Source organism: Anopheles arabiensis, chromosome 2 (assembly GCF_016920715.1).
Source record: "Anopheles arabiensis isolate DONGOLA chromosome 2, AaraD3, whole genome shotgun sequence".
Classification (NCBI taxonomy): domain Eukaryota; kingdom Metazoa; phylum Arthropoda; class Insecta; order Diptera; family Culicidae; genus Anopheles; species Anopheles arabiensis.
Genome location: NC_053517.1, coordinates 26,376,234 through 26,397,688, shown reverse-complemented (window position 1 = coordinate 26,397,688; position 21,455 = coordinate 26,376,234). Strand labels below are relative to the sequence as shown.

Here is a 21,455-nt window from a genome sequence, read left to right as displayed (position 1 = left end):
GATTCTGTCAAGGTGCATTTTTTTTTCTGCGCTTTTTTGGTGACCACAATCGAGGTTAGTGAACTTGTGGTAATTTTATGTTTCTGTTAATAGTGATAAGGTTTTTGGCATTTCGTCTTTTTTAACAACTCTTCATAACGAACATCCCGTAAAAAGTATTAATTGGTCGGTGTCTATAAAAATGAGCTCTCACGGAAGACAGCGAGTAAGTATGAGAAGAATGTGTTGTATTGTTTCTCCATACCGAGCCGGACAAATCGGGCTTCATTCACTTCCGTCTCACCGCTACATTACCAATAATTTACCTAGTCGTTAATATACAGTAGCAATCGTTAACACGTTCAGGGCGGTGGCAGGCCTTGGGGCTCAATTTTACTAAGGTATTCCCAATATACGCTATTAGTGCGGACCGGAGGAAATAGCGTGTCTCGAATATTAGCGTATGTAAAATTTCGAGGTTATAAGTGAAATTATAATTGAATAATTGAATAATAATAAATTTAAAACATAGTGTATAGCGAAATCGCGTGTATCGAGTATGGCGTATATCGGAGAATAACTGTACATGCATGTTTGGTTCAAAACTAACTGCTCACGTTCTAGATGCCGGCGGAACCGAAAGTTGATGAAAATCAGCGCCGGGTTAAACGTGTTAATATACCTTTAACTAGTTAAGGCCTAGTAAAATCTAAAATGTCATCAAATTTCGAATTATTTTCTATTATGTTTAATCACTTTTGCTTTATTCAAACACTTATACAACGTACATAATAAATAATGAAACATAAATGACATGAACAATACACTTTAAAATAACAAGTGCGGTGCGCTCGGCATCGTGCGTTCGGCACACACTAAGCCTTGCGCTGCTTAGTTTGTGCGACAGTGTGTGTGCGCACTCTACACGTTCAGTGGCAACAACCATAACTCAATCACCTATTTGTTCTTATGCGTTAAGGCCGGGGGACACTGTCCGTTCTCGCTAGTGTAATTTCGATTTTCATTAGCGCATCTGGCGGTGGCTGGTGGAGCTTTTTTTAGTCATCAAGGGAATAGTCATGCCGGATCTCAATATGAAGTAGTTTTTCCATCGTTTTTTTTTTGTCATGAAAATGGATGTAATGCGTGCAGGACACTTGCATCTACCATTAAAAAAACTTTTCTCGTCCGAATTAAGTACAAAACATGGAAAAATAACATATTTCTGAAGCGGCTCCAAATTGTTTGGAAAAATGCTTCGGTCAGCCGCCGCCAGATGCACTAGTGAAAATCAAAATTACACTAGCGAGTACGGACAGTGTCCTATGGCCTTTACACCACAAATGTGTCAACCTTGTGAATTCCCGGACAGCTCTTACTGTACATTGCAGAACCGTTAAATATCGATGAGGATACTTTTGAGTCACACTGATGTAAAAAATTAGGCTAATATCTTAAATAACCATAAAAACCAAGTCACGCAATTTTATATTTTTTTTAAACTGGTGTTCAAACATAAGGTTATTTGATACGCACAGAAGTACCAATGAATCTTATTTACTAAAACTTTTAAGTAATAACAATGATAATCATGATTGGCGAGTTTTGTGCCCATTTTTATAAAACAGAAGGCTCAGTAGCTGCTTATTTTCAATCGAACTGATTCATTCCATGCCTTTGTTGACACAAATGTATTTTTTTTATTATACTATTTTAGTAATCGGCGTAATTTTTGGGAAAGCATGGCTAAGTAGTAACCTCAACAACGTGTTCATTGAATAACGTATCGATGCGCAGTGTATTTTTAATACATATATACACATATACAACATGTTTAGATTCAATCCCAATTGCGTACTTAAAAAAATACAATTTTGAAATGCTGACTTCTGCTTCAATCCATTTTCTGTTTTTTGTGCCCATAAATGTAAGATTGAACTACACAAATATGATATGGCACGTGGTTCGAATTCCAATTCTAATCTTTTTGTCGACTTATGATTCATTAGTTATGTTATAAGTAATAAATTACATGTAATAAGTAATAGATTACACTTTAATTTCATGAAAATCATTACCAAAAACGCCATCATAATTTTATTGTATTGTCCTGAAACTGGGTTTGAAGTATTAAATGGAATTTGTATTTGTGTATGAGACAATTGTTATTGTTGCGCCAAGCTGTAGCCAAGGTGTAGCTCTAATATTCCAATCTATAATTGTTGTGATATCGCCACCCTTCTATCGAATGCAGTACACTTCGTCTTTCTGCTGATATGGAATATGCCCTGTATATATTTCCTATCGTCGCCCGTGCGGTAGCCCACAGTGTAATGATGCCCTTTGCCGCTCGGCTCTCTCTCTGGCCCGACCTGCTACACTCACACATCACCCGAAGACCATTGCCTGTCTTCGGTGAGTGCCCTTAGTCGTTAGGCAGGTTGCGCCATAACATCTCCCCCTTTAAAGTATGAACGCATCGAACCTTCGCAGAAGTTTTCTATTCCTAGACGAACGGCGAGGTAAGCGTATCCTACGATGATTGCTTTCCGAAGGTGCAACTTGTGCCGGGGAGAATGGCTGGGGTAAAGGAACCGTGCGCAATTCCTCCGTTGTACCACTTAGCGGCAAAGGCTCGTTCGGTACCGGTAAACTCCATTCACCCAACAGAATGTCGATGGGTAGATGTGTGGGCGTCTCACTATCCTATACCAACTGATGAGGTTCTTTAACTGTTCGTTTCCCGATCTGATCTATATGTCTCCGCATTATTCGACCGTTTCGGCTGGTTAGCTCATACATCACCGTTCCCAGCCTTCGTAACACCTCAGTGGAGATCCATTTCCATGTATTTCGGTAGTACTCCTTGGTTGCAACAACATCTCCTGGCTGGAGCCCTGCAGTGGTGATTTCTGTTTCCTCTTCGACAGGAGGCCGACGTAAAAGCTCCAAGTGAGTCCTTACAGGATACTTAATGATGATTTCCGCCGGTGTTGTATTCCCCTCAAGCGCTGGATTTGGTGTGGTGCGATACGCCTGCAAGAATCTGTCCAACGCTTCATCCATAGATGTGCCTCCCGTTTGTATTTTCTTTAGAGCCCGCTTCAATGTGTCGACGAAACGCTCCGCCTGTCCGTTGGATTGCGGGTGGAATGGCGTCGTAGTTACATGTCGGATCCCATGGCATTCGCAAAAGTTTTTGAATTCCTGACTCGTAAATTGTGGCCCGTTGTCACTGACAATACTCAGGGGCATGCCAAAGCGTGCGAATAATCTACATAATCTCTATCTATCTCGCTACCGTGGCCCGTGAAGTTGTTGTGGAGGTTTTCACAATCTCTGGTCACTTTGAGAAGGCATCCACAACCACAAGAAAGTAGTCGCCTAAAATTGGCCCCGCATAGTCCACGTGTAACCTTTGCCATAGACCAGAAGGTTTCGGCCACGGTGTCGGTTTTGCTTGAGGCGTTGTCTTTGCTGCTGCAGCACATGCCTCACAAGCGGCCACGTACTGCACTATTTCGTCGTCTAATCTTGGCCAGTACACTTAGCTTCGTGCGAGAGATTTCATACGTTCAACGCCTGGGTCGATGGAGCTGTTCTAGACAATGCGCACGCAGATCTTCCGGTATCACTAATCATTCGCCAACGAGGATGCACCCTTCGACGGTTGATAGCGCTTCTCTCCTGACGTGAAAACGTTCAAAACCAAATAAGCAGAGTTCAAAATCTTTCGGCAGATTTGCCAATAGTTCGGCAGGTTTCGTTATTAAGAGCAGTGCTGCAAAATGTCATGAGTATCACGAGATTTTCACCAAAGAAAACAATGAACATATCCGTGGTAGCTTGATGCTCATTGCTGATAGTCAATAAGGCCCGTGTCTGTGCTTCATCGCATGCGATTTTATCGCTCGTGCTGTCAAACGTTTTTTCGTATAATATTTCGATTATTTGGATGATTTTAATAATATAACGATCATGAAAAATTAATTTGAGATTGTTCCTACAAAACACCACACATTTAGTTTGACAGATAAAATCGGATGCGGCGTCCGACGAAATCAAAAAATTTTGATTCCGTCGTACGACGAAATCGCACGTCCGCCGTTATCTGTCAAATCCCATATAAAATTTTGGCAGGCCTTCCGATAAAATCGCATCTGATGGAGCACAGACACGGGCCTAAAAGTGCGTCATGACATGCTAAACACGACATGTTAATTCTTGAGTCCAACGCGATACTCTGACTGACAAGCTTAGCTTAATGCCGGCGCAAGTATAATCATGATTTTTTCTGGCTGTGAACAGTGCTGCCAAATGGCAACGTTTCAGTCATCAACACTCATGACTGAAATGAAGCTCAAATCAGATCACGTACACAACTGAGATGATCAGTGACGATACTCAAACAGTTGGAGAATCTATCACATGCTTGATGACATTTTGATTAGCACCCAACTCTTGGTCACTCACTTGGTCACGACATTTTTGTCGGCGATAATCATGACATTCTTGGAATATACTTGGCGCGTGGGCTCTAACCGTTCAAATAGACATAGAGCGACAACGTCGCGCGCGACGAAAAATAGCTCAAAATTTCACTCGGTGTAGATCAAAGTAGCTCATTTGACTCAGTCAACCAACTTGTTTTTTATTTGAAAACACACAAAAATAGGTTAAAATGTGTTAAAATCTATTTTTTTGCGTTTGGCATTAATCTGGCTTGTAAACAAAGTAGATAATTCGATTATTTCGGATGAAGCAAAAATGTCGCGCGAGACGAGTAGCTCTGTTTGCAAAATTGAGCTACTTTTAGTCGCGCGCGACGTTGTCGCTGTATGTCTATTTGGACGGTAACAACCAAATGAGCAAGCTTTTTCCCTCTATCTGTTTTGATTATCTATCGGGTCAAACAGAGCGAGAAAACATGCTCATTTTGATTCTTGGAACCACTCGCACGCACCGCATATCTCCCGAGACCATCGCGATGATCATGGACTGAAAATGTCGCGACCAGGTGACTGACCAAGAGTTGGTTGCACACAATGTCACCAAGCATGTTATGGTCGCACCAACTGTTTGACCGTCCTATATAGTCCTATATCCTACTATATACAGTAGAACGTCGATTATCCGGGGACAGATTGACCGGCGGGCGGATTAACCGGCGGGTGGATTAACCGTGCGCATAAATCTGACAGCTTTGCAATCGTGACGAACATTTAAAGCGATAGTGAAGTTCGTAAACATTATTTTTGTGCGGCTACCTAGTGTCTAGCGTAGTGTTGGGAATTTCGTTAAAAAAAAGGAACGGAACGGAACTAGTTCATTTTTCAAAAAGAACGGAACGTGAACCTGGGGTGCAAAAGAACCGACCCAAAGCTTAGAAGCCAAACTGTCATCCGGGGGGGGAGGGGTGGGGGAGTTGTTACTTATTCCAGGATATGAAAAGGCGTTTCTTCAATCTGAAATCATATCTGACACCAAATCTAGATGGGTTCAACCTATGCCCAGCAAGCTGTACCAGCTGTGCTAATATAAAGCATGCATTTATTATCTAGCATTTATTAAACTTTTTAGATGCGACGACCATTTTCGGTCAAAGCCTTCCTGTACCACTAATAGGCTTGGCTATCAGTAACTTATTAAACGCCCATAGCAGGATAATAATCCCAGCGTATGGGTGCACGATCCATTCGAGGCTTTTACCCATGCCGATGTTATTGAGTGCTACGAGTTGACGATTGTATCACGAGATTGACTAATTATTTCAATTTCACTTACTATTTAAAACAAATAGTTTTCCACACAAATCGTTTACAAGATCATGGCACTCAAACGGTTGTCGAATGGAACAGAATGCTTCGAATCAAATGGCCATATATTGGAATCATGCCGAGTGCCAAGATCAAGTGGATATCGTGGCATAAAAAATAAATACATTTTATTTTTCGTTGTTCATACTCGCATATTATAATACATCTTTTCCAACCCGTTCTGCCATATGAGTACAGATTTAAATTTTATAATAGTTATTTGTCTAGTTAAGACAAGCTAAATTATAACAAAAAGTATAATAGATGTTACAAATTGGACCAGAATACCAAATGCAACTCCATTTTTGGTTTCGCTTATCACCGATTTTTATAAACGATACGCGACGAAGTGCGATGCATATTCCTGTCAGCATGGGAGAGTGCACAAGCAACACATACTGTGTACGAGAAAGAGTGAACAGTTATCTTGCATGCAGCAAGCAACAGCCGGACAAAGCCGGTTTTTTCAAAGAACGGAACGCACGAACGATAGCACCTTGCTAATAATATTGAAGCGGCAAAGATCGGAACGGAACGGAGCGAACGGAAAGAACGAATTGAACGGAACGGAATGAACGGAAAGAATGGAATGAACGGAAAGAACGAAATGAACGGAAGGGAACGGAATGAACAGAATGAACGGAATGGAACGGAATGAACAGAAAGAACGGAATGAACGGAACGGAACGATTTTGTATAAAGGATCGGAACGGAACGGCCTGCATAAAGAACGGAACTTTTTTACTAGGTCCGAACCGGAACGGCCAAAACTAGTCTAGCGCTATTTTCGTACTTCATTTTTGTTTATGAACACTTGTTTAACCTACTTAAACCAGTTAGTTGTTGGTGAAAATTATATTCTTATAATGATTAATCGATTGAATCACATTGAGTTGTGAGTAAAACCAATGAATTTTATAACTTTTATATGAATGTGAATTGAAAAATGGGTTTGACAACCCTCATGGTAGGCTATAAAAACAGAGAGTTCGGGAAGCGATAGTCAGTCGATGTACAACCTTAAAAGAATACGCGTCAAAAAAGAGAACTTTACATGAATTTGACATTTAGTGGACTATTATCCGTGGATATCGATTAACCGGCAATCGTCCGGTCCCGAGCAGCCCGGATCGACGTTCTACTGTAGTCCCAGCTTCGTGCGTTGCGACCGGTTCTTTGAGGTGAACTAATTTTTCAGGCTGTAGAAAGACCGTTTAGCAGCTAGCAAAATTGATGCGCGCGTCAAATAGCAGATATGCTACACCAGTTTAGTCACACATATTAATCATAGCATTTTGTTTTTAGACGATCAGTATGACCAACGATGTCAGCATTACATTCATCCGCGCTGTAAAAAAAAAACCTGTGATCTGGTGCAAACAATCACCAGAACATAAAAACAAGCAGGCGCAGATAAATGCTTGGATGGAGCTAGAAGTAGAGTTTGAGATCCCATGGGAACAACTACACAAAAAATGGATCTCGTTGAACAGCTCTTTTCGACATTATAAGAAAATTGAAAGCAAACAAGGTATGATCTATAAAATAATTCACTTTTCTGTTTCTTGCATTGTAATTCAATGTTTGATATATTCAATTTCAGTTGGAAAAAAACAGACTACGCCAAAGTGGTATGCTTACAACGAATTAAAATTTTTAAACACGGCAACAGACACGGTAAGCTACGTTTAAGTTAGTAAAGCAAATACCCAAATTTCCTTACAGGATTTTCCAAGTCATTTTCGAATTTAAATGTTGTAATTCACCGCGTGCAAAATGTTATTGCACATCGCTATGATATTTCATCCCCGACAAACCGACGTGACACTGGCGTTACAAAAGTGTCCCACACGAAAGTACTGTCATTTACCAGTGAGGCGATCACTTCTGTCAAAGTAAGCTCTGTTCACTGCTGCTTCGATGTAAACAACTTTTCTAAATACAAATTGCGAAGGAAGTGTGAGGCACGATTTTGTAAGAATTATTGGACAAAACACCCAGGAAAATCATTTTATAAGTTTCCAAATCAATGCAAAAGGTGTGAGAAGTACATAAAACAATACGCATTGGAATTTGCGAAGAAAAACAAAAAAGGGGATTTAACAGTTTCTTCTCTGTATCAGTGTAGTAAGCGAATCATTATAGAGATGGCGCTAGTGTTTAACGTATTTTCATTTGAAATAAGGAGACAACTTTTGAAGCTCATTTTGTTCGAAGTGTCACGTCGGTTTGTCGGTGGTGAGACTTCCACCAGCAAATGTCCATTAATAATGGGACCTACGAAATCAATAGGAATTCCAAACAAAATAATCAATTCCATTGTGGCGACCACGGTGTGGCCCTACCACTGTTCGGAGCTGACCTCCGGTTGTACACACCGCACACGGTTAATCCAGGAAACGTCAGCCTGACATACACCGCGCACGGATTAACCAAAGACGTCAACGTGACATAAGCCACGAGGCCGCGCAATACACTTCCGCCTCATCTTTTATAAAAACTCAGCGAACACTATACGCGATATCTTTTCCCTTTATTCTCTTCTCAAAGACACATCCAATTTTGTAAACCATTCGACTAAGTTAAATAAATCTTGGCAATCTCAAAATATAAAAATGGTCTACCGTTTATTCAGGTAGCCAAACCATAATCACACTCACCCAGCCCACCAACCGGGCGCTCGGTGCTTTCCACCGTCACCACCGCGCATCAGCAAACATCAGCAACATTTCTTCCGCAATAATTCGATTGCTGACTTTTCCGCTTCCCGCATCCAACGGCCCGAGCGTGTGCTAGAGATGTATCCCGCTGCTATTGGCGCAAAATCCAATGCGCACACTTGCAAAAGGGAAGGGATAACCCGAAGCACCCGAAGATAGAAGCAGCAACATTCCAGTTAAACATTCGATAATCCGTTTCTGCCCATTGACAATAGCTAATATACGTTTGCGGAAGCGTCACCATGGCCATTGCGAATCGGTCTAAACGGTCCCATACCCCCCCCCCCTTCCTTTGTATTGGCGCATCGTTCGTTACCAACCCACGCCAGATTCAGTGGACACTGCTCACCGTCCCTTCCGCTTGCTGATACCAACTTTCCATCGTACGGATTGTCACTTGCCCGCGCGTGGGTGCTGTAGAGGTAATCCGCAGAGCCGAACGAAAAATAAAAAGAAGATAAACAAACGAAAAAAGAAAACGCAATCCCATCCTTACTGGGCCGGATTTGCAAGGACAGAGGGCACTTTCTTTCGATGCTAGGCCGGAACGCCACTAGCGATCGGTGGGCCGACCAGCAGGGGCAGATAAGAAACGGTCCAGTTGAATTCTGTGCCTGTTCTCCCGCACCGGGGCGCTCACTCTCTGTTGTGGGCGGGAGGCAAAGAACGAACCGAAAGAAAACATATACGGGGTGTGTACAACCTACTAGGCTACTAGCAGATACCGGCGATAGTAGGGAACCTAAATTGTGCCGCGTGTTCGAACGCTGGCCATCGAAATCAAAGCTGCAAACGATCCATGCAAGCAGGGAGGACGCAAAGGAGAAGCCGATTGTGCGATGCCGGTAGAAGAGTTCAGCAAAACAGACACGCTGGTCTAACATTTTCAATAACTAATGGATTATGACGTTCGATTGTTGATTTTCTTTCTCTTTTTTTCGTTTGCCTTCAACTATATTACGTAAAATGCAAGTGCCTCGCTAAAAAATCATAAGAATATGAATGGACGGGATGGTGTTCGAAGAGTACTTACTTACTTACTTACTTGTTTGGAATGGTAATATTTAGAAATTCAAGTTTCCGATGCATTTTACACACAATTCAATTATAGATTAAATGTTTTATAATAGTTAATAGTTCCATTGAAAATGGAACAAAGATGAGCCATATTCGGAAAAAAGAAAATCAGTCTAGAAAAGTTTTATCAAATAACTGCATTACAGAATGAAACGGAAACTTAACGTATACTTAAGATCTACGTTTATTATTTAATAATTTTCGAAACGATAGGGAGTAATATGAGAAGAATAAGATAAAGTAAAGGAATAAGAAGAAGAAGAAGAAGAAGAAGAAGAAGAAGAAGAAGAAGAAGAAGAAGAAGAAGAAGAAGAAGAAGAAGAAGAAGAACAAGAAGAAGAAGAATAAGAATAAGAAGAAGAATTGGAAGAGGAAGAAGAGAAATTAGAAGAGGAATTGGAAGAGGAAGAAGAGGAATTAGAAGAGGAAGAAGAGGAAGAAGAACAGTTTGTGAATCGGTAAACTATTTTAAAATTGGTAGATTAATCCGTTGGTCTGATCTCATGAAAAGCAAACCAATATCAACAACCTATCACTTGACCGTGGAAAGCAATTCACACATACAGTTCGAAATAGACCATTTCTTATTTTTTCGCTAAATTTGCGAATGTTGTAACTAGTGTTGGGTCAAGTAGCTCTTTTGCAAGAGCGGAGCGCACCGCTCTCGCTCTCTAAAGTGTGCGGTTCGCTTGAGGTAGCTCCGCACAGAGCGCTGCACACAGGAGCGATTGTGCGATGCGCTCCCAGTTTCGCACCTCACGGAGCGCTGCACGCAGGAGCTAGAAGATGTGCGCTTGAAAGCTTCGCACAGAAAATGATGGCTTGCATAAATCCAGGCCTTAACTTGCGGAATGTGAGCGGAATGCGCCAATTATTTTTACTCACCTGTTTGAAAGAAAATATTTTCTTATGATTTATGCAAGCTAGTGTTGGGTAAAGTAGCACAATGAAGTGTGCTGTGCGTACACGCACGCATTGTTTGGATGTGTTGTATGCTTGTGGTTGTGTAACGGGTTTTCGATGTTGGTCAAGCGCAGCGTTCTGTGCATTCGATTCTCGCAGAAAATGTCTCCGCACAGTTTCGGTGTGAGTTCTGTGCGATACTCGGAGCCGATCGGACGTGTTTACGAGAGACTCTACTGAGGGCAATACACAGTGTTATCAGCTATCGTTAGTTTGAAGCAACGACCTCCGTTGCTGTTTTTTTTTTTTTGGGTGAGAGAAAGAGACACTCACCTGGAAACTGGAAGATTGAAGAGTATAGAATTTCTCTCGCTTAAACAGCGCTGCCTCTCGTGGCGCGCACAAGCAAGTGCTGAAACAGGTTTTTTTTCTCTTTCTAATTGATATTGTAAGTAGAAACACTTTATCTAATTTTTCAAACGATTTAACACCATGGGAGGACCAGGCACTGCCTGGGGGGAATATCCCACAACTCCACCGAATATTAGAGGTAGACAAGCACCTATATGGATGGATGGAGAAGATAGACTGGGAGAATTATTATACCTTGTTCTGAGTCCCAACGAGAAGTCTGTTTTACCGAAAAATCCATTCATAATTGAAAAAAGTCTAACCAACCACGCCGGGAATATTGAACCCTGCAAGCCAATCGACAAAGGTTCGAAATATCTGGTGAAGACCAGAAGCCGAGCTCAATTTGAAAAGCTTCAAAGCTTAACAAAACTCATCGACGGTACTAGTGTCAATATTATAGCGCACCCATACTTAAACAGTGTTCAGTGCGTTATCGTATGTAACAGCTTAGAAGGTCTTTCAGACGATGATATCCTATCTGAAATGAAGGAACAAAAAGTAGTGTCAGTGAAGCGTTTTTTGCGTAAGGAAAATGGTGAAATTAAACCAACTAACTCTTTCCTTTTAAAAATAGACGCTGTTCAAGTCCCACATGAAATACGGGTAGGATGTTTGGTTGTAAAAACCCGGACATATTATCCTCGACCAATGATTTGTACACAATGTCTCATCATAGGCCACACTAAAAATAGATGCAATCATGAAACTTGTTGCGCAAATTGCGGTGAAAAAGAACACGGAGTCTGCTCTTCTCCCATCAAATGCAAAAACTGTTCGGGTAGCCATGTTTCACTTAGTAGATCCTGTCCAACGTACATAGACGAACAAATGATAATCAAAATTAAAATCGACAACAGCATCTCTTATACAGAGGCCAAATCCGTCTTTGAAAACAAAAGAGCCCATTCGGTAAACGAGAGAATACAAAACGCACAACAAGAATCTGTGAAAGATCAAATTATAGCGGATTTGAAAAAAAAAGTAGCCCAACTCGAAGAAAAAATGGACAGCTTTTTGAAAGCTAATGACAAACTGCAAAAAGATAATGACAAGCTCAAACACATGTATCTGCAAACAATCAAACCAAAAACTAATACTAACACTACATCCGAACCCATCGACAGCTCAGATAACGAAAATACTGCACCGACGCGATCCCACGCACACATCGTAAACCTTGCAAGCAACCTTAACACGCAGATAGATACTGATAACGGAGACAATGCCTACGATAAACCGATACAAAAACGCAAAGTTGACTCATACTCATCCACAGACGAACAACACAGCGACAAAACTATACCGAATACGGACGAAAACAGCTCTGAATTTGTTAAACCGAAAACAACTAGACGCCCGAAAAATCGCAAAACGGACTAATTTGAAATTTATATCTGATCAGCCTTTGATAATAATGATTTGCTATTTCTTCCTATGACTTTCAATTCGATTCAAAAAATAATAATATAGATATTTCTCCATATATTATTTCTTGGAATATCAGAGGCATGAACAAAAATATTGACGAACTTAAAATATTAATCAACAAACATAATCCTTCTTTTATCGCTCTTCAAGAAACAAACCATATGCCTAATACTCTACACCATAGTCCACTGAACAATTACACGTGGAGATTTCATAACAAACCAACACTTCAACACAGCGTGTGTCTAGGTGTTAGAAAGAACATTTCGCACACACAGCTTAACATCTCATCCGACCTTCCACTAATAGCTATCTCTACAAAAGTACCATTTGATATTACCATAGTTTCTGCATACTTCCCTAATAAAATGCACCCCACAAACGAACTTTCTTTATACTTAACACAAACTCTTAACCAAATAAATGGCCCAATACTACTTGTAGGCGATTTAAATGCTTCTAACACGTATTGGAGAAATACACGAACTAACACTAGAGGAAAAATTCTCCATAACCTTTTTGACCTGAACAATTTACAAGTAATAAAAAACTCGTCACCCACTCGCATATCTCCAAGCGACGGCACAGGATCATGCATTGATCATTGCGTTGTGTCGTCTTGTTCCACTGAACAATTCAGCTTGGTAGTAGAGGAGGATTTGCACGGTAGTGATCACTTCCCCATCCTCATTTTTGATAAGCATGGGGATACGCGGCCAAAGTTGCGACCACGTTGGAAATATAATGAGGCTGATTGGTCTAGTTATCGTTTCCTTATCGACAGGGCTATTGATGGGTCAACACTGCTTTCTGTTGTTAGTTTTTGCAGTATTATTCTTATGGCAGCAGAACTAAGCATCCCAAGAACGTCAGGCAAAATTCCCAAAAAGTCGGTACCATGGTGGAATGACTCGGTTGAAAAAGCAATAACAGCACGAAGAAAAGCTCTACGGAAATTGAGGAAAGCCAGCACTATCAGTAACAACCCGAATACTTCATACCTAGCTTTGAAGTACCAAGAAGCAAACCAGATAGCCAAAAATGAAATAGAAAAAGCAAAAAAAGTAAGTTGGGAAAAATTCGTCACAAGCATTGACCCATCTCTTTCATGCAAAGAAGTTTGGAGTATGGTGAAAAATTTGACAGGAAATAGTCAGTTCTCATTTCCAACACTGTTGAACAACAACGAACCAATCACTTCTCCATCCTGCATTGCAGAACATTTTGCACAACATTTCTATGAGGCATCTGCAACTTCTAAATACTCAGCTACCTTCATTCAACGCCACAAATCTAAAACTATATCATCCATATCATTTGTTGATACAAATAATCAATCGTATAACAAACCATTTTCCACAGAAGAACTAAGCTGGGCTTTGAGAAAATGTAGAGGAAACTCTGCGGGTATAGACGATATCGGCTATCCACTCCTCAAGCAGCTTCCTGAGCGTGCATTACACTGCCTTCTAGAAATATATAACAACATATGGAGGACAGGTGAAATTCCAAATAATTGGAAAACTAGTCTGATCGTCCCAATTCCAAAGGCAGAAAAAGACAGCTTAAGTGTAGACAGTTATCGACCAATCTCTTTGCTGTGTTGTATGAGTAAAGTCCTGGAACGTTTAGTCAATCGACGACTAATTCAGGAGCTAGAGAGCAGAAATCTGTTAAGTGACAAACAGCACGCTTACAGAATCGGCCGTGGTACAGAGACTTATTTTGCTTGTTTAGAAAACGTTCTCACTGAGGCTAAAAATAAAAATTATCACACTGATTGTGCAGTTGTTGACCTATCAAAGGTCTTCGATCGTACCTGGCGTCCGGCGATCCTTGAGCAATTGAAGAAATGGGGATTTGGAGGAAGTTTACCGCGCTTTATAAAAAATTTCCTAACAGACCGGACCTGTAAAGTACTGATTGGATCATATACCTCTAACATCAAGGTTTTGGAGAACGGTGTCCCTCAAGGTGCTATATTATCACCTACGCTTTTTCTAATAAGCATGGAGTCTTTATTACAAACGATACCTACTAATATAGACACATTCCTTTATGCTGATGACATTATACTAATTACTTCGGACAAATCAGAAACAAAAAATAGAACCAAACTACAAAAAGCACTCAATAAACTTCATCATTGGTGCTGCTTGACAGGTCATGATCTATCAACAACAAAAAGAAAAATTCTTCATATATGCAATAAATCACACAAACGAACACTTAAACCTTTAAAAATTAAATCAGATATAATTCCAAACGCAAGAGCAGTCAAAATTTTAGGAGTCATCATTGACTCAAGGTTAAAATTTCGACAACACCTTCTCTACGTTAAAAAAATGATCAAAAGCAGATTAAATATTCTGCATATGTTAGGTTGTGGAAATAAGAGATCGGCAAGACGCACACTTCTCACTATTTTTAACAGTTGGTTTGTTCCAAAATTATTGTACGGCATTGAATTCATAACCATGGGCGATGCCAACTTTGGCTGCAAGCTAGCCCCAATGTACCACTCTGCTCTGAAAAAAATTACAGGTGCTTTTATCACTAGCCCAAACACCGCAGTACTTTGTGAAAGTGGACAATTACCTCTCGACCATGTTGTAGTCCTTAAAATAGTAAACCTAGCTGGCAGACTCATTGAAAAAGGAATCGAAGCAAATTCTTTTGTAGATAGAGCCAACAAGGTGTTAAAACAACTAACAGGTCACAGCATGCCCAACATAGCTAGACTCACAAGCTGTTCGACTAGACCTTGGTACGACAAAATCCCCACAATCGACTGGACATTGCAAAAACTAAGCAATCACGAACAACAAATAGTACAAAACTATCAAATGCTCATCGCCAACAAATATAAAATATATAACAAAATTTATACTGATGGCTCGGTCTACAACAGTTCTGCGGGCTGTGGCATAACATCGCCAAATGCTCGCTGTAGCATTAAGCTTCCGGAGAACACATCAATATTCTCAGCAGAGGCTATTGCTATTATGATAGCAACTGAAGAAGCGACCGTAAATGACAGACCTAACGTTATTTTCACAGATAGCGCTAGTGTTCTGAAGGCATTAGAGAAAGGATCCTTACGAAACCCCTACATACAAACTATCGAATCACTATCAAAAGACAGGTCAATCGAATTCTGTTGGATACCAGGGCATAAAGGAATCGCAGGAAACGAAGTAGCTGACCGTCTTGCGAATGAAGGTAGGATGATCAAAGATCATGTAGATGGAACTATCTCTAGAAGCGATGCATCCTTGTGGTGGAAAGGGGTAATAAATCAGAGCTGGCAAAACATTTGGAACAAATCACCCATTACCAACCTTAAAAAAATAAAACAAACCACGGCACCTTGAAACGATCCACTAGATCACAGTGATCAAAGAGTGGTAACTAGGTTGAGAACTGGACACACCCGACTTACACATACATACAAACTAAAAAAGGAATCACCGTTAATCTGCCCATTTTGTGGATGTGATACAACGGTGGAACACATTTTAATTAATTGTTTTGGATATTCCGCAGAAAGGCAGAAACACAGACTTGGAGATCATTTGGATATTGTACTTTCCAACAATTACAAGGAAATTGAAAAACTTTTGAATTTTTTAAAGGAAACCAATCTCTACAAACAAGTGTAGCAAATATGAATAAAAATATTTATAAAAACATAATTGAAATGAAAAAAGCACTAGAATTAACAAACATTTTCAACTTTCACCAATACCATAATAACTCTTGTAATTTTTTCTTCTTTTTCTTGAACTTTTAATTTATTCTTTTTTTTTGTATCTCAAATAGTATTAGCGATTTCTGAATTTTAAATTACGAGAGGCGAATGCTAAAAAGCCTCGTAAAAAAATAAAACAACAACAACAACAGTTTCGGTGTGCTCGTGCACCGGCCATCTATGCACGTGCACACTGGCAAAGAATTATGTTTCTCGCTCTACCCAATGCCTTGGGCCAACGATGATTAAATTGTATTGTTTTCAGCTGTACGCGTATATTTCAGCGTTCTGCGCTTTCGCCATGCGTAAAAGGGTGGAAAAGTAGAACGAGGAATGAAGTGCAGCTTCTCTCTCTTTCTCTCTCTTTCTCTCTCTTTCTCTCTCTTTCTCTCTCTCTCTCTCTCTGTCTCTCTCTGTCTCTCTCTATGTCTCTCTCTGTCTCTGTCCCTGTCTCTCTCTCTGTCTCTCTCTGTCTCTCTCTCTGTCTCTCTTTTTCTCTCTCTCTCTCTCTCTGTCTGTCTCTCTCTGTCTCTCTCTCTCTCTGTCTCTGTCTCTCTCTGTCTCTCTCTCTATCTCTCTCTCTGTCTCTGTCCCTGTCTCTCTCTCTATCTCTCTCTCTCTTTCTCTCAAGTGTAGAGTGTGCTCGCACTGTGCGGAGTGTACGAAAAGTGCGTGCAGGAGCGAAGTGTGCGTAAAGTGCGGAGTGCGCAGGCACTGTGCGAAAAGTGCGAAGTGCGCGCACCGTGAGGTGCGAAACTTCGCTCCTGGGAGCGCATCGCACAATCGCTCCTGCGTGCAGCGCTCAGTAAAGTGCGAAATTTAGCTCCTGGGAGCGCATCGCACAATCGCTCCTCGGAGCGCATCGCACAATCGCTCCTCGGAGCGCATCGCACAACCGCTCCTGTGTGCAGCGCTCCGTGCGAAGCTACCTGTTTTTCCTGTGGGCAGGGCGGGAGCGCGCACAATAAGAAGAGCGGAGCGATTGAGGTACCTCTTTCGCTCTTGACCCAACACTAGTTGTTACGTTTTTCTGTTCGTTATTTCAAAATAATCATGCATGTTTGCACTCATTTTCAAGATTGTTTTTTTTTTAATGCGTCTAACCATAGCGTTTTTCTGTTGTGAACCATTTCATTCATTTTATCACGTGAACTGAATGAACGGTCTGGATCATTTGGCAAACCTATAATTTGCACATAAGCTCTATTTACAAACAAAAACATCCGAATACGAGGCAAACAATCGAAACGCCACAATCAACCTACAATCACTCGCATGGCTTGCATGTACCATTTTTGAATGTTGTTCACTAACTACATCCCGCGCTTGCTCCAATACTCTCTTTTAGCAGCTTTGCTTTGCTCAATCACTATTTCCCCCATTGACCGACAATCGAACCCCGAAAACTGAACAGTACATTTCCTGTTTTTGTACCGTTGTTAGATTTTGATTTAAAAAAATGCATCAATTGAACGTATCATATTACCTGGAGGAAAGATGCACTAACAGCTTGTAGAATATCCTGTCCATTTGGGTTTCTGCATGCACAAACATCCGTATCGTCCACCACCCACCTAGTAGCACCCAATACGATAGTAGCGATGATACGAGCCAACGACTAACATTACCATCGGAAAGTGAGCAAACGACAAAATAATGTAGACAAACAGGGAACGATTGCATTCGCTAACCGTGAACCGCCAGAATGGACACCAATCTACCCAATTCGTACGAACAGCGCAATAACAACACGGGCAACAAAAACGCATATACGCAAGAGCATGATCGGCACCCGCGTGCACCACAGAACGGTAGCGATGGTAACGACACCAGAGACAGAGAAAGCGCACTGGCCCTCCTGCCCTGCACTGGTTGCTGTGACCTAAATGTTACTGCCGTTTCATATTGTTTGAGGAACTGGTTAGCTTTATGGATCGCGATAAAATGTTTGGCTTTTCGGGGGGATGTACGATGTAACGCCACCATCATCAGCCCCGGATCAGCGTTTTGGGGGGGGGGGGGGTTCGAACGTTTTCGGAAAAATGCAGACGACACACCATTGGGAGGATACTGTAGCCGTAGGGTTGCTGTGGTAGAGGGCCATTTGCCCTCCGGCTTTCTTTCTCGCCACGCCCCCGCCACGTGGCATCGTGTTTTCGTTAGTGATAAGCTTCTCTTTGTCCTTTTTCCCGCTTAGTACAGGAAAAATCGTTCTCATTACATGCACACACACACACACAACGTGGCTGGACATGGCACCTTGGCAAACACGCAACGGGCGTAATTTTTGCCCTCACGCTGTGCTTCCTGCCGCCGACGGTCGTGTCGAACGTGTGGAGCAGCGCGCGTTGCAATCTTCTCGCGTCGTTAATTTATCTCACTCCTAGGATGCACACACACACACACAACTATTTCCTTTTCAAACAAACATGTCGTTCATTAGCCCGGCTCTCCCAATGCTCCAGTGGCCAGAAAATCCGCCCATAATGGGGTAGGATTTCTTTTCCTTACGGTGACCACTACTACTTCCCAAGCTTCCCATCACGGTCATCTTAATGAAGTTTGTCTAAATATTGACCACAGCTTCTGCTTCCTCCTCTTCTTCTTCTTCGTGCGTGCCAGCTAATGTTACTTACGTTACGTTACGTTACTCCAACCACATGCTACACTATTATTGGCCATCCTCACGGCTCGTTATGATGTCAGCAATTGCAAAAAGATTGGCTGCACGACCCTTCCCTGCACCCAACCGTGCGATAAGAAACAGGCGTCATCATACATGCGTGTGAAAATAACGTAACGTAGTAGCCATGGGCGGGAGACGCTGCTCTCATGCCGGGAAATGGTTGGAAGGACAATGCTGCAGCTAAGCGGTTCAACCGGCTTGTGGCAGTGGGGGCGAGACTTATCTAGAGCGACAACCTATAAGCGCAAAGGAGGTAATGTTTTTTTGTTCCTTTACTGTTTTTTTATTATATTTTTAAGTTCATTTGCTGATCCAATACGCTTGTTTTTAGGTAAAATAGTTTTACATTAAATCCGTTCTGAAAACTATCAGTTTATTACGCGACACGTGACTCCTAATATCACGTTTATTATACCGATCTTTATCTGGCAATTCCATACTTTGATTATCATCAAGAGAATACCGACCCTAAACAACAGATTAATGGTATTATTTTCCTACTGACTCCTTAAAAAAATGCATCTAACTGTCTTTTTGAATCGTAATCCTGAAAAGACAGCACGACCCATTGACCAGGGGCTATAAATGGCCTTCTTGGATACTAGTGATGGGCGAGTCAACCCGAACCTATCGGGTCGGAGCCAACCGTTAGCGACCCGGAGTCGTTCGGGTCGACCCGAACAAGCTAGAAGTACGTTCAGCAGGTGCAAGGACTCCGGTAGGTGCAAGAAAGCATAAGCGACTCCAACCCGTTGGGCCATGGTAGATTACCGTAGGTTAGCGTGTTAATACCCGCCCCGAACTCGCTGCACCAACCGGTTGGAGTCGCTTATGTTTTCTCGCACCTACTAAATATTCGGATCAACCCGAACTCGTTGCACCGTCGGCCGACTGGTTCGCACCCGCACTGGCATCGGGTCGGTCCTTGAAATGAATCGAATGACCCACCACTATTGGATACATTTGAGAAACTAGCATTGTTAACGGACGCCGGCAGTTTCCAGTATCATCATTCTACTCCGGTTAGGTCTTTGTGCAACACGGTTACGGGCAACTTTGTTGCTGATTTGACATCTAAAAAGTAGCTAGTTCCGTGGAGCAACCGGGGTTTACCCTTTTCGTTTCGTAGGTTTTTCTTATCGTTATCGTACCTTGCAAGCATTGCGATTGTAGTAAAGCAAACGATGGCCAATCAGGAGGCCGCGTCCCCAATACGGCAGCTTCCATTGGAGGTAAGTAATCCATTGGAGCTGCAATTTCAGTGCTTCAGTGCTGCTGACTAATCGTATTTTCTTCACTTTTTTTAGCTAATGTGCACTATATTTGACCATCTCGACAACTACAGCGTAAAAAACTGTTCACTTGTGTGCCGCCAATGGAAGGAGATAATTTTTTCCGATTATTATATAAAGAGATTCGTGTTGCGGTTGCCATCGAGTGTTAGTAACACCAGGGTGCTCGAACAGTCCGATCGTTTGTATCGCCATGTACATCTTCAGAGCAACCTTCAGAGCAATACTAACGATTTCAACGTAATGTACAACATCGTGTGCTATCCGAGGCTGAAGCAGTACCTAACATTCAGAGCAACAGTCGAGCCGCCATGGAACCATGTGAAAATGATTACGGACGCCATTGGGCGCATGAAGGTGCTTCGAGAACTATACCTAGTTAACACAGACGCAAGCAACTCGGTCATGAAGGCTATCCAAATTTGCAGCGATTCGCTGCAGTTCCTCAGCTTGAAATGTGCAGTTCCAGCTGTTATCAAAGCACCCTATCTCAAAACGCTCGTATTGGAGCTGTTCCTCACGAATGCTGAAGCGAATGTGGTGCTATATTCTTACAGGTTTCCGCATCTTAAATCTATGAAGCTGTCTGAAAGCGGATCACGCGATTTTTTCAAAACGGAGCACGTGGAGCATGCATTATCTTTTTTTGCCCATCTCAAGGAACTGGACGAGCTGATACTAACAGACATTACCGTTAACGGCTACATTTTTAAAGCAATTTGCGGAAGCTGTACTAATCTAACAAAATTGCATCTGGATGAGCTGTGCATTGTCAACAATTCCACAATGTCTAGCCTTTCAAACCTTACCAAGCTTCGTGAACTTAAACTCCGACGAATCTATTCCCTTACAAGCATTTCGTTTTTACCCGTAACCTTACCGCATCTAGAATTGGTTGCTATTGGTGATTTTGAAATGCAGTACGAAACGCTGCGTGCATTTAGGTCGGCAACGAGGATTGAATTTTTGTTCGGAGAAACGATTCCCATGGAGCTCATCTTAGCCATCGCTAGCCAGATGCCGAGAATACGACAAGTGGAGCTCCCAACGTCTCGGGCGAATTATTTTCAATCTCTAATACTACTTCCAAAGTTGGAAGTGCTTGTGATAAACAAGTGTAGCTTTGAAGACTTACCGAGGTATGTGCAGCATCCTATAGACGTTATTAAAGAGCTCTGTTGCCCCAGCACAGTCAATATGCCAGATGACAGGATCATAGCGCTACTGCTGGACCGCTTTCCTAATCTAAAATTGCTTAAATATGGCAATAATTTGGAGCATCAAAGCCTAGTTTCACCTGCTTCCCTTGAATTGCATTGTAATATTAACTAATATCAGTATGAACTAATGAAATATATATCAAAAGACATAAATGATTACGTTATATTC

The 21,455-nt window shown here is 41.7% G+C and overlaps 1 protein-coding gene and 1 long non-coding RNA gene across 3 annotated transcripts; both read left to right on the top strand.

The window, feature by feature from the left end:
* LOC120895145 lies at nucleotides 1–7,526 on the top strand. The gene is made up of 3 exons (XR_005738289.1): nucleotides 1–205; nucleotides 7,101–7,326; nucleotides 7,399–7,526. It is a non-coding gene; the product is annotated as an uncharacterized LOC120895145 (long non-coding RNA).
* Nucleotides 7,527–18,132: 10,606 nt separating this feature from the next.
* On the top strand, nucleotides 18,133–21,442 carry LOC120896335. 2 transcript variants are annotated; one of them, XM_040300374.1, is made up of 3 exons: nucleotides 18,133–19,027; nucleotides 19,106–20,006; nucleotides 20,082–21,442. In XM_040300374.1, exons 2-3 carry the CDS (start codon nucleotides 19,959–19,961, stop codon nucleotides 21,396–21,398), a joined length of 1,365 nt encoding a protein of 454 aa, XP_040156308.1. In that variant the 5' UTR covers nucleotides 18,133–19,027; nucleotides 19,106–19,958; the 3' UTR covers nucleotides 21,399–21,442. The 2 variants fall into 2 exon arrangements, with proteins under 2 accessions (XP_040156308.1, XP_040156307.1); XM_040300373.1 differs by having other exon boundaries at nucleotides 18,133–20,006.
* The last annotated feature ends 13 nt before the right edge of the window (nucleotides 21,443–21,455 follow it).